General features: G+C 45.7%; 1 protein-coding gene across 1 annotated transcript; it reads left to right on the top strand.

The window, feature by feature from the left end:
* The first annotated feature begins 536 nt into the window (after nucleotides 1–536).
* zbtb7a (zinc finger and BTB domain containing 7a) lies at nucleotides 537–16,558 on the top strand. The gene is given in 6 exon segments (XM_036522090.1): nucleotides 537–582; nucleotides 585–634; nucleotides 637–684; nucleotides 7,150–7,686; nucleotides 8,191–9,017; nucleotides 16,084–16,558. Coding segments are annotated over 6 exon segments (1,926 nt in total). The 3' UTR covers nucleotides 16,502–16,558.
* Nucleotides 16,559–16,783: the final 225 nt, after the last annotated feature.

The following is a 16,783-nucleotide window of genomic DNA, read 5'->3' on the forward strand; positions in this document are numbered from 1 at the left end:
GGAGGGGAAAAAGTCTTAATTTAGGTCAGGGATCTTGAAGTCCGAGGGAAAACGTAGACAGGGGCACTGTGTGACTGGAAGGGATTTCCGAGTCTGTTTGTAGCTCAGGGAGCATGAGAAGATGAGTGTTTCTCATATGGAGCAGGGCCCTGTTTGATGGCTGGTTTGTACTTTCAATACCTGGCATCCTGCTAGCAACATACTGTAGTGTATAATTTAGCCCTGAGTGCTTACGTTGGAACAGGCTTGGAGGTGGCAGGGGGGGAAGAGGGGTGCAAGGGAAAGCTGGGACTCGTAGTTCAGGAGTGAGGCTTTGGAGCAGGTGGAATAGCATTCAGGGACTCTATATCCCAGAGTGCCTTGCCCTTGGCCACACAGGAAAGGGAACAGGCGCCAGCCTATCAGTTTAGGGAGGTGTGGTGAGTGATTGGCAGTCAGGCCAATCACAGAGGGGGAATGGAAGCAGGAGCAGTGGGCTGAAAATAGAGGGGGTGGTAGGTGTCTGCCTGTGTGGGATCAGGCTAGGGCTTGCCTGTATGACTAGGGCCACTCGGAAGTTTCCTGTCTCCGAAGGCTCCTCCACCGAGGCAGGGCCCTGCCCAGACACGGAGGCAGGCAGGCAGGCAGGCAGGGGAGACTGACTGGACTGGGCCCGGGGAGAGGAGGCAAATTTCTCCCCAGCTGGTAAGAGCAAATCCTGCATACTCTCCACTCACACTCACTACTTCCTTGTGTGACAAGAGTTCAATAACAACAGAAACTAAATGATCCCAAAAGGGGACAAAAGCTGAGGAAACAAACAGCAGGATCTCTGTGGAAGAAATGGCTCCTGATACTGTACTTGACCCACTTGCAGATGATGTGGAAGTGGAAAATACAGTAAAAGTGAGATCACATACTGCCACATATATCAGGGGCGGTTTGAGAATTAATGAACTGAATGATACATATATTTTTAACTCATTGCTGTCTGGGTTGACGACAGTGCACATTATAATAATAATCATAATGAGATGAGAGGGAAAGGGAAAAAACAAAGCGTTGAAGCAGTAGGATCAATGATATTGCATGGTCTTTTTCCGCAGGGGATATTATCTGTCAATACCTATACATCTGTTGTCATTTATGTCATATGTATTAATATTAGAATTACTGTTTTTTTCTATTATTTTACATGTGTAAAAGAATAAAATTGATTAAATCACACAGAAGGATCCTAAGGTGCACACAACACTACAGCTTGACACAACACTGCTAGATGTGACTAACAAACTACCTCAGAAAGTCAATTCTACGTTATATGGAAGATATTATTGACGTATGGTTGGAAGCAATGTTGTTATAACTGGTCGAATTAAAACATGGATTTAGACACTTTGATTATTGCCTTTGGGAATCCCTTTTAGTTCCTCTTCTGCCTGCTTCCTGCTTTCCCATAGCTCAAGGGAAGCCCCTGTCATTCCTTTGTTTGTTAACCTGACAAGTTTTCATCTGTATGTGTCCTTGTGAGTGTGGTGTGAAGGAAGAAGCTTTTATAATTCACATGTGCAGGCATATGTTTGCCACCCTGTGTTTGCTGAACTTGTTTTTTGACGATGGAGGTGGGTGCATTTGACATAGTGCTACCCAAAAAAACGGTTTCTAAGTTCAGTTGAGGCTCCTGTTCCTTCATGTGTGCTCCTGAAGAGGCCTGCTCTCCTGGTCAGGCTGTGACTGGAGCATCATCTCTCTATATGTTACTGGCTCTGGCTGACAGGCACCGCCTCAGATACTTCAGGGTTTACACGCATGTGCTTGTGACATACATTACGATGCAGAAGAAGTGCAGGGGAGACAGCTGCCTAACTGCCGTTTTATTGGAAGTCAAGGGAAATGGAAAAGGGACTGTTTCAGCGTACTGTTGAACAACTTAAGGGGCAGCTCGCTAGCATAAGCCGTCATGCCTGCATGGACGGTGATGGAGGAATCAGCGTGATTCGATGATGCAACTGAATAGCAGGTGAAGTGGCAAGTGTGAGACGCCGGACAGGCAACGTTTTTCAGCCAAATGAATATATGTGAAAGCAAATGCATTATAAGGAAGGCAGAGAAGGTTTGTGGCCTGTTAAGTCTTGCAAATGGTGGGGGGTGGCGTTGAACATGCACATACAGAGCAAGAGACTCCCCTCTCTGTGCAATACGGCATTGTGCAACCGCTTCCCCATAAAGATGGCCCTCTGCATGCTGTTTTGTTTCAGTTGAGATGCAGGGAGGGAGTGGGCTTGCTCTAAAGCCTTTCTGACAACTTGCACAACCTGATCTAATTACAGGCTGAGATACATCACTGGACCGTGCCGTCATAGTGTCGTTCAGCTAATGGTAATCAGCAGGTTCATCTTGCTATACCCCCTAATTGCTTTTTTAACCAAGCGGTTCTCGCTCTCCCCCCTTACATTATTGATTGTGTGTTTGTTTTTGGAACGTGGTTGTAATGTGCATGTAGGCAGGCCCAGTTCAAGATGTAGTGTTGGTTGAACCCTGTTGACCTTAAAGGAAAAGGGTCGCTTTTTAGGCTGCGCAAACCAGAGTGATCATTAAAGAATAGGTTGCACCACGTATATATAACTTGATTTCATTGAAATGCCCCTCTACAAATTTCCAGCAAGTGGGTTCTGTTTTAGCCTGTTCAGCAGCAGCAGAAGGGGAAGTGGGCGATGTGGTGGGCTGACGGTAGGAGAGCGCAGTGCAGTGTCTGGGAGCTGGTCATCTGATAACAGAAGGGGTTCTGTTACACGCCTGCCACAGACACACAGGAAGTCTTCTCCCTCTAGGTTGCAGGAGGGCGAAAGAATGGCGAATTGCTCGGCAGAATGGCGGTGGAAAGGGGGGGGGGGGGCTGTCGGCGGCAATGCTGTCTTTATTCACATGTGGGTTTGTTCATGGCCTCTCACTTCCTGAAAGACCTCTCTCTCTCTCTCTGTGTCTCTCTCTGCAAGGCAGGGGTAACACTGCCAGATTAGTTATGGGCCTTTGAAAAGGCAGACGTGATCCAGCGAGGTCCAACCATATGAGGCAGCTGATCCGTTTAAAGTTCTTTCTGGCTTCCAGCTGATTCCCCTAAAGAGCTAAGGGGTCTCAGCCCTAGTCCCAAAGTTCCTCCTGTGTGTGCTGGTTCTTACTGCTGCTGGGTTTTGGTGGCTGCCCTTTTGTGAACTTAGACCTTTGGATTTACCTCGTAAAACAGGCCAACTTCCAGGCACTTGTAAAATTTTATTGACAAACATGAAAAAAAACATGAAATAATTATAAAGTTCTCTGTGGGTGAGTGATTTTTTTGTGGGCTCATGAAAGTACTCAGAGAGGTGGCTAAGGACTGCAAAAACAGACAAGCTTTTTTAACTGTCTTACACTACCCTCCCATTCAGGAAGCCAGTAGTGCAGTGGAACTCAGAACTACTACGGTGTCAGAGCAATAATCGGATCGGTGGTTAATGTGCGGCTAGGCGTTATTTAATTTTGTTTCAACCACATAGCTCTGAGTTGTAATGGTAGATTTTGCACTGTACTACCCAATACCTTTCAGGGGCCATGTGGGCGGAAGTCTGATTTCTTGCAGCATCCTGACATGACCTTAGCCAAACAGCCCAACCCCACAACTCAACTTTTATCAGTTGTTCTCTCTCTTCCTGCTCGCTCACTGTACGACCAGTCAGGCTTCCTACCAATGCTGGCAGCAATGACTCACTCTCAGAGCTTGCTCAAACCCCCATCCTTCTTGGAACTCACGCCCCCCCCCCCCCTCCCCATTACACTTCCTATTATCCTGTAATATCCCCTAGGCCTTGACCTTGACCCCTCCTGTCCCCTGACCAGAGATCGCCCTGCTTCACAGTATGTGGCGGCGGCTAATCAGAATGAGAGAATCAGAGAGGGGGTTGAGGGCATGCGGTGCCGCAACTGGTAATGCAACATGCTTTCATCCTGCTCGCTCTATGTGTTGGCCACAGCCCAACGTCGATGGTCCAGCTGAGTTACTGTAATGCACAGGTGTGCTTGTGAACTACACCTTTTCTTTGCCCTGTGTTTGCTCTGAGTTTTTTTTTCTGTTATAGTCCAACAAGAAGGTAAATAAAGGCCTTCCCTGGTAAAATAACAAAGATGTGTGAGATGTGTACATTCCATGCACAGCAACACTTTATACAAGGCAGGAAGGCTATCAATGTTATGTCAAACCCTTTCCATGATATACAGAGCCGTCCGCTGTCCTGTAATTGACGCCTAGTCGAGCCGGTTTGTAAAATTCAGTAAATACTGGCCATATGTAACTCCCCTGTGGAATATCCTTTTGAGTCACTATTTTCCTGTCACTGGACTGTTTTCAGTAAGAATTGACATGGAATTGAAGAGTCTGGAGTGAGTGTCACTTATGTAGTTGAGTCTAATCTCCAACGGAAAACCCATCTTGATAGGAGCATCAGCCGTCCAGTAAGCTGTGGTTTGACTTGCAAAGCAGAGTGCCCTGTGCGTGCGGGCCCAGGGCGAGCCTGCAGCAGGGCCAGCCCTAGAAACAAGGCATTTGGGACATGGCACAGCCCTGTCACCCAGCGCCATGAATAAGTGATAAGGAATGTTAACGCCACGAGGAGGTGTCAGGATCAGGTTTGTTTGTGCGCACGCTTCCTCCTCCTTTTGCTCTTCAGGTTATTCAAGGACTGCACATCAGAAGGTCTCTGTGTGCACCTGGCGTACAGGAGCGCAGGGGACGGGCCGCCGGGGGGACGCGGGCTAGGAGCTGCACATTCCTCACCGCAGCAGAACTTCGAGCTGCAGTTCACGGCGTGCCGAGCCCAGATCAGGGGGATGTCTGTTGCAAGAACGGTGTCTTCATCGGCTTGCGTTGGCACACATTCTCGGAAGGGGAATGCTGCACGTTTTCTGGATTCATTTCTTTTTTTTTTTTGTTTTGTTTAAACCTCATGGGGTGCTGACCGTTTGATCACCGGCTGACTCTTCTGTTTTAGATATTCAAATGTGACAATGATAATAGAATTTGCCCGCATTGTAGCGGAGGTTTTATCAGGTGTGGTCTGTAAGGGGAAGGGGGAAGTTGCAGAAGCTGTGCAGTCAATGTCATCTTGTTTGCAATAGTTAAAGGAGGAAGGGCTTTGTCACCCTTGAGAGCGGCTTTATCATGAACAATATACTACATACCAAACGTTTCCCAGGGTGGGAAAAACAAACGTGTGATGTTTTTGCTTTTTTCTGTTTTTTGAGTGAATATGAGACCGTCAACAATGAACAAACTGAAGTGGCTGCTGGATGTAGACTGCGTATGTGAATTGTAGTGGGAAAATACGAAGGTCGAAAACCAAAAAGAACCAACTGTTTCACTTTATCCAGACTCTGCAATCAAAAAGACATCCAGTCTGAAAAAAATGAAGTTTACTACCACTTCTCCTCAGTATTTTTTTTTAAATGGTCTTTACCGAAAAAAGACCTGTGTTGTCCTCACCTTTTGCAAGTGCTTTAGGTGTGATGAGGCATGTGAGTTTGTGAGAAGGTGTAGAGCTGGAAGTCTCTGGGTTGAGCAGGTGCACATTGAGCACATGCAGAAGGCCTGGGGGGGCTTGATCTGAAGGAATGTTATTTGAATACGTTGCTCTTATAGAAAATAATCCCCCCTAGCCTTCCCCCCTGCTGGGTCTCAGTGGCAGATGGAGGGGGGGGGTAGGGGTTGTCGGTTTGCGTGTGTCCGCCCGTGTGTGTGTGTATCCGTTGACAAATTGAGGAGGGTGGCTTTCCAGACCCCCCCCCTCCCCCCCTCAGGCTGCAGTCGATTATTTTAATCTCCCCCCACACGTGAGCAAGAGGACAGCCTTTCCCGAAACTTGGCACGCAGCGCAGGGTGGGGTAACCGGCTCAGACCGGATTGACAACCTCCCTTTTTAATACCGTTCCCTCACAGCTTGCTGAGCGTGTCCTCCTCCTCCTCCTCTTCCAGTGGGGTTTTTCCACTACTGTGTCTGCAGCGGGCAAAGCCCCCCGCCCCCCCACCCCCACCCACCTCACTACCGACACACAGCGCGTACCACACGGCCCCGCACACACCCAGCACGCACACACCCTCTTCCAGCACGCACGTACACTCACGCCCAGCACGCACAGAGCCACGCGTCCAGCACGCAGACGCCCACGCGCACAGCACATTCACAGCCCCACGCAGCAGTCCTGAGAGCTGCCAGAGCTGCCAGTGCTCCCAGGCAGGTGGGCCCGCAGTTCAGCGCCAGCTAAGAATGGGGTCACACTGGGGTCAGATGCCCACGCATTCAGCAGAGACGGTGGATACTACAGTCCCATATGTTTAGCAAGAGCAGACTCTCCGATACCTGTTTGGAGGTAGATGGTGCAGAAAGGACTGAGCATGCTCTATAATGTCTTAACATGGCTCCAGTCCAGGGAGTTTGGACCCCTGGATTAATGTCTCATTAGATTTGGAAAAGCCTGGCCTGCAGTACGCAGGGGGGGGTGAGGACACTGTGATTCACGGTGGCCAGGTTCTGGGTTTGAACAGAAGGGGAGGAAACTGTTGCTTCACTTAAGGGAGATTTTTCCTTCTTCCCTTTAGTAGGACTCATATGAATACTATTAGTGCTGTGCACCATTACATGGGGGCAGAGGCTGAATAAATTCAGTGTCCAGAATTTGGCATCAACAAAGGCACCTGCTCAATTGATGTTAATGAAATTGAATGCCAGGGTGTAGAGTGGACAATAATACTAGACATAAGTGTAAGGTTGTTATTAACTGCTGTAGTAGCTATCATTTTCACCTCATATTAGACCTGCGAAAATACTTTGGGAAGTATACAGAAGAACTGCAACTAAAGTGGTTTTGGGAGCCTGAGAGGTAATTACTTTAATATCCAGTTCAGCTGCTGTCAGTCAGAATGCCACAAAACACAGCAACATGAACACTCTGTCAGTGTGATCATCAGAATAGATTCTCCCACGGGAAGCGCATCGATCATGCTGGGAAATATTTCGAGTGATCCCAGTGTCTCTGCAGTCAGGCGGCCGGGCTGCTGCAAAGCGACTGGACGTGTCTGAAGTCTGCTGTTCTCCTGCACAGCCGAAACATGAGCCCTCTCTCCTCTGCTCCTCCCCCCGACAGACAGGCAGACGGACAGACGGCAGGACGGACACACGGGCGGCGGCTGTGATTTGCGGCTCGGCGGCAGGCTGGTGGAAGATGTCGTCGGGGGCCGGTGGAAGGGGTGGGCGGAGGGGCCGGGCCGGGGCGGGGGCGGGCGGGACGGAGGAGGGGCCGGTGGGGATCCCCTTCCCGGAGCACAGCGCGGACATCCTGGGCGGCCTGAACGAGCAGCGCCTGAGCGGCCTGCTGTGTGACGTCCTGCTGGTCGCCCAGGGCCGGGAGTTCCCCGCCCACCGCTCCGTCCTGGCCTCCTGCAGCTCCTACTTCCACAAGCTCTTCACCTCCGGCGCCGCCGCCGATCGCCAGAGCGTCTACGCCATCGACTTCGTGCGGGCGGAGACCCTGTCTGCCCTCCTGGACTTCGCCTACACCGCCACCCTCACCGTCAGCCACGCCAGCGTGGGGGACATTCTGAGTGCCGCCCGCCTGCTGGAGATCCCCCCTGTCCGAGACGTCTGCGCACACCTGCTGGACACCAAAGTGCTCTCCCCGCCGGTGCGCCCCTCTGCTGTCTGATGCTGTCAGCAGCACACACACTAACACCACAGCCGTCATCATTGTCACAAATTCGATCGCTCCGGTACACTATCACTCACCAACACTGGTGCTGTCTGGAGTAGCTCCTGAAAAGACACAAAAACAATGCCAAACAATGGACCCATGTGAGTATGCGTGTCCATATGTTATTATTGGTCATAACTACAACAGAAAAGGTTATTCATTATCTGTGGGAGGTACATATGATTTTTCACGTTCCCCTATTTTCCCACATTTATTGACACAGTTTAAAATATATATCGACATCTATAGATAAATATATAGATATACATGCATGTGCAGATATCGACATAGCTTGATAGATTGATCTACTAAAAACGACATTTAATATCTGGCATCATTATTTTTGAGACCTGGCGTACAGCAACACTGATGTCTAGCAGCTGATGCTCCTGGTGTGTGTGAGTGGGAGAGTGACTGTGTCCCCGTTGGTGCTCGCAGGCGGGCAGTGAGCGAGGAGAGGATGAAGAGGAGGATGAGGAGCAGCTGAAGGGCGGAGGAGGCGAGCAGGGGAACCGGCTGCGGGCCCGCGAGTACCTGGAGTTCTTTCAGAAGAGTGCGCACTGGGACAGCAGCTGCAGCACGCCGGAGCTCAGGGACCTGCCCACGCACCCGCACTTTAACCAGCGCAACGGGGCCAGCAGCAACGGGACGCCCAGCGGCCCCCGCGAGTACTACTCCCCCGTGGCCCTCGCCCTGGCTCAGCCGCCCGCGCAGGACCCGGAGGAGGAGGAGGACGACGACGACAGGGAAGGGGCGCAAGCTGAAGACAGGGACATCCTGGCCTGGGCTAGAGGCGCCGCAGTGCCGCCCTTTTACGCTCCCTCCCAGAACGGACACTACTACCTCCCGCAGGACCCCAAACTGGAGCAGCAGCTGGAGCAGGGCCGGGAGCTGGACGGCGGCTCGGCCAGCGCCCTCCTGCAGCAGATGATGGACTCCATCGAGCGGCAGAAGGAGAGGGTGGCAGCGGGGGAGGACGTCCCGGACGGCGAGGACCCCGACATGGAGTTTTACTTGAATTACTTTAACAGCGCGCAGCACGAGGAGGCCGCCGCCTCGCAGGGCCTGCTGCCCTTCACCAGGGGCGGGGCCGGCTCGGGCGGCGGAGGGGGCAGCGGGGAAAAGAAGATGCGCTCCAAGGCCTTCCAAAAGTGCCCCATCTGCTCCAAGGTGATCCAGGGCGCGGGCAAGCTGCCCCGGCACATCCGCACGCACACCGGAGAGAAGCCCTACGAGTGCGCCATCTGCAAAGTGCGCTTCACCAGGTGAGCTCCGGGGGGGGTGCGGACAGTGCAAGGGCTGGGGAAACGAGCAGCTCTGAGTGCCAGTTTCAGTTTGATACACACCTCTCTCCCACTCACCAGAGTGCTGTTAGGGGGGACAGGCACCAAAAACACCAATTCTGTGACTTGTGATTTGCATGTGGGTCAAGGCTGCATCTAGCCTGGTGTGAAAATATCCCAACCTCACACAAGAGCCCTGATACGACAATAAGCCTGGCCTCAATGTTAAAACTGAGGCACCTTGCATTAAAAAAACTTCATTTACACAACTCAATGAATCATGAGCAATCTTGACATAACACTCTATGACACATACATCATGAGTAAGACCAAAATGCAAATATTGTTAAGCATTACGTGTATGTACAGGTGCATTTGGATATGCATGCAAGTGTGTGTGTGTGTATGAGTGTGTGTGTGTGTGTGTGTGTGTGTGTGTGCGTGCGTGCGTGAGTGTGTGTGTGTGTGTGTGTGTGTGTGTGTGTGCGTGCCCACTTTTTCTGTTGAACACAAAAATACCTCTTGCCAATGCACCTGTAAAAATGCTAATCGGAGCGGCAGTGCTAGGTAATTGTCTTTATAAAAGGTCAGGCTGCAATAAGCTGTCCCAGTTTTATAGAGATAGGCTACATGACAAAGTCCTGGAATTATAGTACGGAGGTCTTATAAAAGTGGGCTGCAACGCAGCAAGCTTATCTGGGATGAGGCCGCCATAAAGCGTTCATGCCTGATGTGGAGGGGCGTTGCAGTGCTCTGCCCTATCTGTGCCAATGCAGTAATTTAAACCTGTGATCCTGGGTGACATTGTTATTGCCCACTGCTCATGTGCTCTCCTCTGAATCCCTGCCTAATGAAATCAGGTGCGTGCCGCGGATGAGCTCGGAGGGCTCCGTTTGCATTGTTTTCATTGTATTTCGACACACATCCTCTTCCTTGAGATCATCCCCTAATGAATTAATCAGGGGGACCCGCGTTAGAAATAGATTCGGTCTGAAACGCCTCAGAACTTGTTTGTGCGAGGGCGATCTAAATTTGACGTCTGAATGCAGCCGAGGCGAGGGGAAGGGGGTATTGTAATCTTAATCCTGTTTGATCAGGGTTAAGAGTGCACCTTGCGCCGTAATAAATCACTCCTGTCCTTTAAATAATTCACCCCTGTCAGCGTGCCACTTTGTTCCGAGGCCCTGCAAGCGCTGATATGCCAGAGGCAGCCCCCACTCCTAGCCCAGCTGCTCAGTCGCCTTAACTACTACAGTTTGTTTAGTTGCACTCTGCCCCAGCTTCAGGGCTTGGGGGAGTGAGGGGAGGGGGGCACGGGGTCAGTTAAGGTCAGGAATACAGACAAGGCATTTGAATTTATAGTTATGAAATATAAAGATGTCCTGCTTTTTAGGCAAGATTGCTTGTTATCAGTCTGTAAACGTACGGAATGCCAATAGTCACTTATTTTCAGTTTTTTTCCTGATTAACCAAGTACAGCACAAATGCAAAGAGAATTGCAGAGAGAAAGTAAAAGAGTGGAAGAGAATTTCTTTGGAGTCAAGTGTATTTCTGCTTATGAATTAAGCTTTTTGTAGCACAGAGAAACTCATATAAAGCAAATAAAGCTTAATAAACTTCTGTAAAAACTGACAATCCTACTTTAAGGTTGAAACCCTAAGGTTAAAACCTAATTTTAGGTTGTTGATTTTTTTATTGCTAAGAATTACATCTAGTCTTGAACCAGACTTCTTTGTTGCTCTCAAAGGGTAACTCTGCTGCAAATGATTCATTCGTAATGTTGTTTCTTATAAAATATTTGGCATCATTATTCTCACGTTACAAATCAATGTACAGCACTGTTACTTTATGCAACGTTTGGCTTTTCCCACCTCAACAATCAATAAGAATGTGAGGTGGTGTGGCTCTTATGCTGAATGAGCTTGCTGACTTTGTTGAGCAATTGATTGAGGAAAGATCTATTAGCAGGTCAAGAACAGAGTTTGTATGCTCTTATGAGTATAGTTTGTGTAGAGAGATACCGTACTGGCACAACCATATGAGTTTGAATATAGCCCACAGATATAAGCATAAGGCGGTTCTGTAGCTAAATGTCATGTGAAATGGCAGGGTGAGAAGGACAAATCAGACCTTCATTTTGTTGGAATTGAAATTAAGTTAGAATGATATTCTTTCTTCTTACTTTAATCCAAAAAAAGTTTTAGTGCTTTCCCCCCTTTTTGCAACCATAATTTGGAATTGCCAAAGTATACACGGCTGTGTCACAGTGACAACTGTTATGCCCCAGTTGCAAGGTTTTAAAGTATTTCTTCTCTCCCTTCACCCATACAATAATGCAAAGGAATTATTACATCAAACCTTTGACTAATCGCTTGTTATAGAACTGTACCTCAGTACTGTACCTGTACATTTTAGGTATCAAAATGGTAATGCTGTGTATATTGTGCTATGTCTTCATAAACGTCTCTCAGATGTTTGGAATTGGCTTATTTTCAGTTCTAATACATTCTAATACATGCATTTTATCAGCATGTTCTTATGTGCATTCTTGTTAACATAAACAGCACTATTTCCAAATACTAAGGCAGTTAAAATTGTTGATTGGTTAGAATAAAATGTAAATATAATCCGATTAATATTTATTATTTGTTGACAATGCATATGAGGAGACTAGATAAATGAAATGCAAAACATTATATACAAATATATATCATACAATGTCAGATGCAGTATTTTGCAGATGTCTGAAATATGTTTAAGAGAATAAGATATAGGATTGGATATATTGGATATAGGTCTACAGGATTGTCAGGCAGGTTTATGGGAGAATAGACAGAACCAACATCAGAACCAAGCAATTGTTTATGGCAGGATTAAGATGTGCAGTTGAATGTAAAAGGACATGGGCAGGTGGTGTGATACAGTTTAAAGGCATCTGACAAAGTGCTTAGGTACAATATTTATTTTTGGTAAGCACATCAATTTCAAAGATATGTTGTTATGCTGTTTATATGCAGTCCCACATGTGTACTGTAAAACAGATTTCTTAATATTCCATAAATTATCTGGTCTCAGAGATTTTTAATAAAGTGCTACAGAGTTAGTGTATTTTCTATTTGATTAATGGCTGAATGCTTTCTATTCTTTTGAATCAAGTAATTGTTCCGCCCATGGTTGGTGGCTTTCCTTGATTTTATTCTTTGAATTCCGAGGCAACAGATAGATGTGAGTCACCTTCACTTCCATATATAACAACCAAATTTCACTTTCTCCTTTTGTGTGAATCATTTCTATTTATCACTCAAAATCTCTATGGGGTGTGACTTTTGGACATCTTTGTATATTATGCTACAAAATGAATTTTGAAATTTGCATTAAAATTTGACTTAAATTGAAGGTGAACAATGATCCAGCTAATTCAGCTGTAGCATATTTACTATGTATAATAATGGGCACAAAGAAAATTTAAACCCCAATGCTGTTTTATTTGATGATTTCTTTGGACTCCCATTGAAAATATACACCAACAGGGTGAGTTTTCTACCTCGTGCACTGTCCATCACATATACCGTAATAATTACCAGAGATTGTCACTAGATTCTGGTGCACACCTCTGCATCTTGTAACTGAGTAAAATACCTGGAGTTGTCAGTAACCAAACTTGTTGTGGATTGTGGATAGGCTATATTGCTTCATTATGATGCATCCAAAAGCTTTAATGTTATGAAAAGTTGAGTTCTCTTATTTCATATAATTATTAAATGCATACACAGGGAGTGTTTATGTGCTTTGGTTATGTGGATGTCTTTGAATTATCAAGAAATCAGCTGTGGTGAAAAGAGTGGATAGTCAAATGTAAATGTAATATTGCTTTAATATTAATATTGTGTTTGCTATTGAATGTATTGTTCTCAAAGTACTGTCTGTGTTTTTCAATATTACATTATATTTCAATATTTACATTATATTTTTTTAGTAGGCAGGAGTTGCTTTGTCTTGACAAAAAAAAAAAAACAAGTACTAGTACAATATGTAGTGACGCTTCAATCATCAGAGAAAGATATAACAATTTCAGAATGTAATTTGATAGTGGTAATTCCTACTCCCTTGCAAAGAGATTCATGTCCAATAAAAAGAAAGTCACTCGGTTGAAGAAGGCTAAATTACAATTTCCTTTCATGAAGAAAGGTGAAATGTACAGCTTTATTTATCTTTAGGTATTATAGCTTGGGATCTGTGACTGGATTCATACACTGCATATTTTACATGTGTGGTTGGCTTATAGCAGGAGCTTACAATGGGTACTTTTGTGTAAAAGGGGGTAATTGCAGCTTTTTTTAGGAAACCCATTTCCACCTCCATGAAGCTGAGGCAGCTGTGTCTTATGTGAGCACTGAAAATTTGGCTTTGTGGGAGAATATGTGCTTTTGTCTTCCATCCTCCCAAAGAACTGTATCCCTTGCAGATGACTCACAGGTGCCTATGCAAAAGCTAAAGTTAAAGTGGGCTGGTCCTCTATCAAGTGGGCTGTGCACGCAGTAAAATAGCTCATAACCATAACAATCAACAGAGGCTTTGCTCTTAGTCCTTGAAAACCAACCAAATTCTCACCAAAGAATTTAATTTGATGGTGTCACACATGACACCTCAAGACATACCTTAGAACCTTAAGTGCTGGTTCAGCTCGCTACAGACAGATAGAAATGCAAAGCTTCTTTTTGATGCATTATGCAAACAACAAAACATAAAAACACATGATTGCCTCTGCTTCCAAAATACCTTTTAGTATTGAAAATGATGTTTTTGACTGGACTTGACATTTCTCCAGTAATGACTTCTAGCTTTTATCCATTGGAAGTCACAGTATAGAATTACATAAACAGTAGTTTAGATTAGTCACAAGGAGGCTAAGAACATTTGTCCTCATTCCATACCCAGGGCACCACTATGTAACTGTGAGGTACATTATACTGTGATGTATATTATTTGTGTCATAAAATTATTTTGTAAGTCACACAATCTTAAATCTTGATTATCCCCCAATAAAGCAGGTTTCATTACACTAGGGCCTGAATAAGAAATATATTCCACATATTGTAAAATTGATTTACCTTATGCTCTTCCATAAAATTCTTTCGAGGGGAATTACACCATTTAAATCTTTGTGCCGTTGCTGTATTGTGGGTTGTTTGTCTGTTATCTAATTAGTAAGACTCCATTTTCTTGCCACAAGTAATGGAGTGCAACATTAAATCTTGCATAAAATAACAAAGTGATGAAAAGCACACCTTCTCCAGTCAGCAGCTTCAGTTAATGGTACAGTTTTGCTCAGGGGTGCTAGAATCTGAAAAGAATAGTGACTTCTGGTAAGAAACCACCTAACAAAGCTAAAATGAACACTTACTATTAACCTTCACTGATGTAGAACTTTTTACAACAACGATAAAGCTGTATCTGAATTCAGAGCTTCAATGGTTCACCCCGAGTGAGCAACCCAACAGTAAGGGTACATTTTCACATGAAGAGTCGTCACTTTTTTCTTCTTCACACGTGATGTATGAACTCTTGTGCCATTTTAAATCAAGTTCCCATTTTAGCTGATGGTAAACACCTATTAATGGTGATGAGTGGAGGGTAAGGACAAGCCATCTCACACTACAAGGAGCAACAATCTGATTCTGCACCGTTAATTAGCAGCATAAGGCTGTGTCAAGGTCGGATTCATAATGAATTGTGTGTGTGTATATATCTGAAACACAGCAAAAAAAAAAACATGTTATTGACTCATTCAATGTTGAATGATGTAAGGAGGAGAGGTTTCAACACCCACCGTCTCAGAACCTGCTGTCAGTTTATCAGATGGTATAAAATGATGAGAGAGATGTCCCTTAGACATTTTTGTAAATATTTAATAATTGCAAGGATGAAAATTATGTTTTACAAGTCAAACAAGAGAGTTACTTTTATTAAATTTCTGTCTTTCAAACGACCAACTCCAGGTAGCATCATCTAATGGACAAACCTGCTGACAATAGAAACAGATGTTTTCAAAAAATGAGACCACAAAACCCCATAAATGTAATATTCTGGACAGGAAAAAATAATCATCTCAATTTTAGACCCAAACAATCTTCTAATTCTTGAGTATTTACCCTGAGAAGTACAACTCCCTACTGCTAGTCAAGCATACAGAAATTACATTATATGCTGTTCATTTAAATGTTGAAATAGGTATGGGGCTTAGAGGCTTAGAAATAGGCTTTTGGCAGCTGATTTGGATTTCTTTAGCCCTCAAATATTACTAGAACCAAGGCAAGTCCAAATCTGATTAATAGTTTTGAATTAACCAATTTTTGCAGGAAACACCAAAAACAAAGTTAGCTAACTGGGTCAAAATTAATTCCCCCTTATCCATGCAACTAATAAACTTTTCATTAAAAAATTTTTCATTAAAAAGTTTAGGGACATCTCTGTCATTGCTTTGCACCCTCTGATAGAGTGGTAGCAAGATCTGGGATGGTGGGTGTTTTTTGAGATGGAGCGAGCAATTTTTATTTTAAATAAAACTAATAAGTCAAGTGAATAGTTGAGGAAATTAAGAATTGCCTTGTTTGGATTTTCCAGGAGTTAGCAACCCATAAATATCCTTGACATGGACTTGTACAGCTGTGTTGATGGTTTAAAATTGCTTATATAAAGGCAGCCAATTGAATAACACTGAAGAAAGCTGTATGCCAAAACTTTTCCTTTTGCAAAACTTGCATGAATGCAGTTTGTACAATTTACAGTTGTATGTTTTCACAGTGTCAGAAGTTCAGGTTTCCCAATGACGCCCACAGGCAACTTTTCATCACACTGAAAATTGGACAATATGGAGTGATACATCAAATAATGAGGCTCACTCTGTTTGAACTTGCGGTGAATATAATTGTTCAGTCAATGAAGTGGTCATTATCTTCCATGGGCCAAATGAACAGTTAAAGTTCAACCTAAGTGTTAGGTTTGGAATAGCTAGCTTGAACTCATGTGCGCTTATGTATATCCCCAGGCAGGACAAGCTGAAGGTTCACATGCGCAAGCACACGGGGGAGAAGCCCTACCTGTGCACGCAATGCGGGGCCGCCTTCGCCCACAACTACGACCTGAAGAACCACATGCGTGTACACACCGGCCTGCGCCCTTACCAGTGCTCCAGCTGCTTCAAGACTTTTGTGCGCTCTGACCACCTGCACCGTCACCTCAAGAAGGATGGCTGCAACGGCGTCCCCTCCCGCCGAGGCCGCAAGCCGCGTGTGCGGGACCCCGGGCTCCTGGAGGCTGGGGGGGTGCTTCCGATGCCCGTCCCCCGCAGTGGCAGGGGGAGGCGGCGTCTGGAGGCGGCTGCTGCGGTTGTCGTGGAGGGGGGCCCTGGAAGCCCCGCCCACAGCCCCCGGCAGCAGGAGGAGTTGGGGGAGGCGGGGCAGTGAGCCGGAGGGATGCTGGACGCCAGAAGGGGTAACAAAACAAGGAGGAAAAAAACAAAGGCAAACAAAAAAAACAACTAACTACTCCTCTATAAACCAAATCAGGGTGTCACAAAATCTAATCTTAAGTTTCCTTCTCCATTTGCTTTGGAATACAGAATTGCCACGTGAGCAGAGGCAGTGGTCTGGTAAGGAGCAAAGAACACTAAAAGTCACGCTTCTGGAGTCTGCTTCTTTCTGAACCATTTCTGTGTGGTCTGGGTTTTTTGTATTGGCAAATATTGC

The sequence above is a fragment of the Megalops cyprinoides genome, chromosome 2, assembly GCF_013368585.1.
Source record: "Megalops cyprinoides isolate fMegCyp1 chromosome 2, fMegCyp1.pri, whole genome shotgun sequence".
In the NCBI taxonomy this organism is placed as follows: domain Eukaryota; kingdom Metazoa; phylum Chordata; class Actinopteri; order Elopiformes; family Megalopidae; genus Megalops; species Megalops cyprinoides.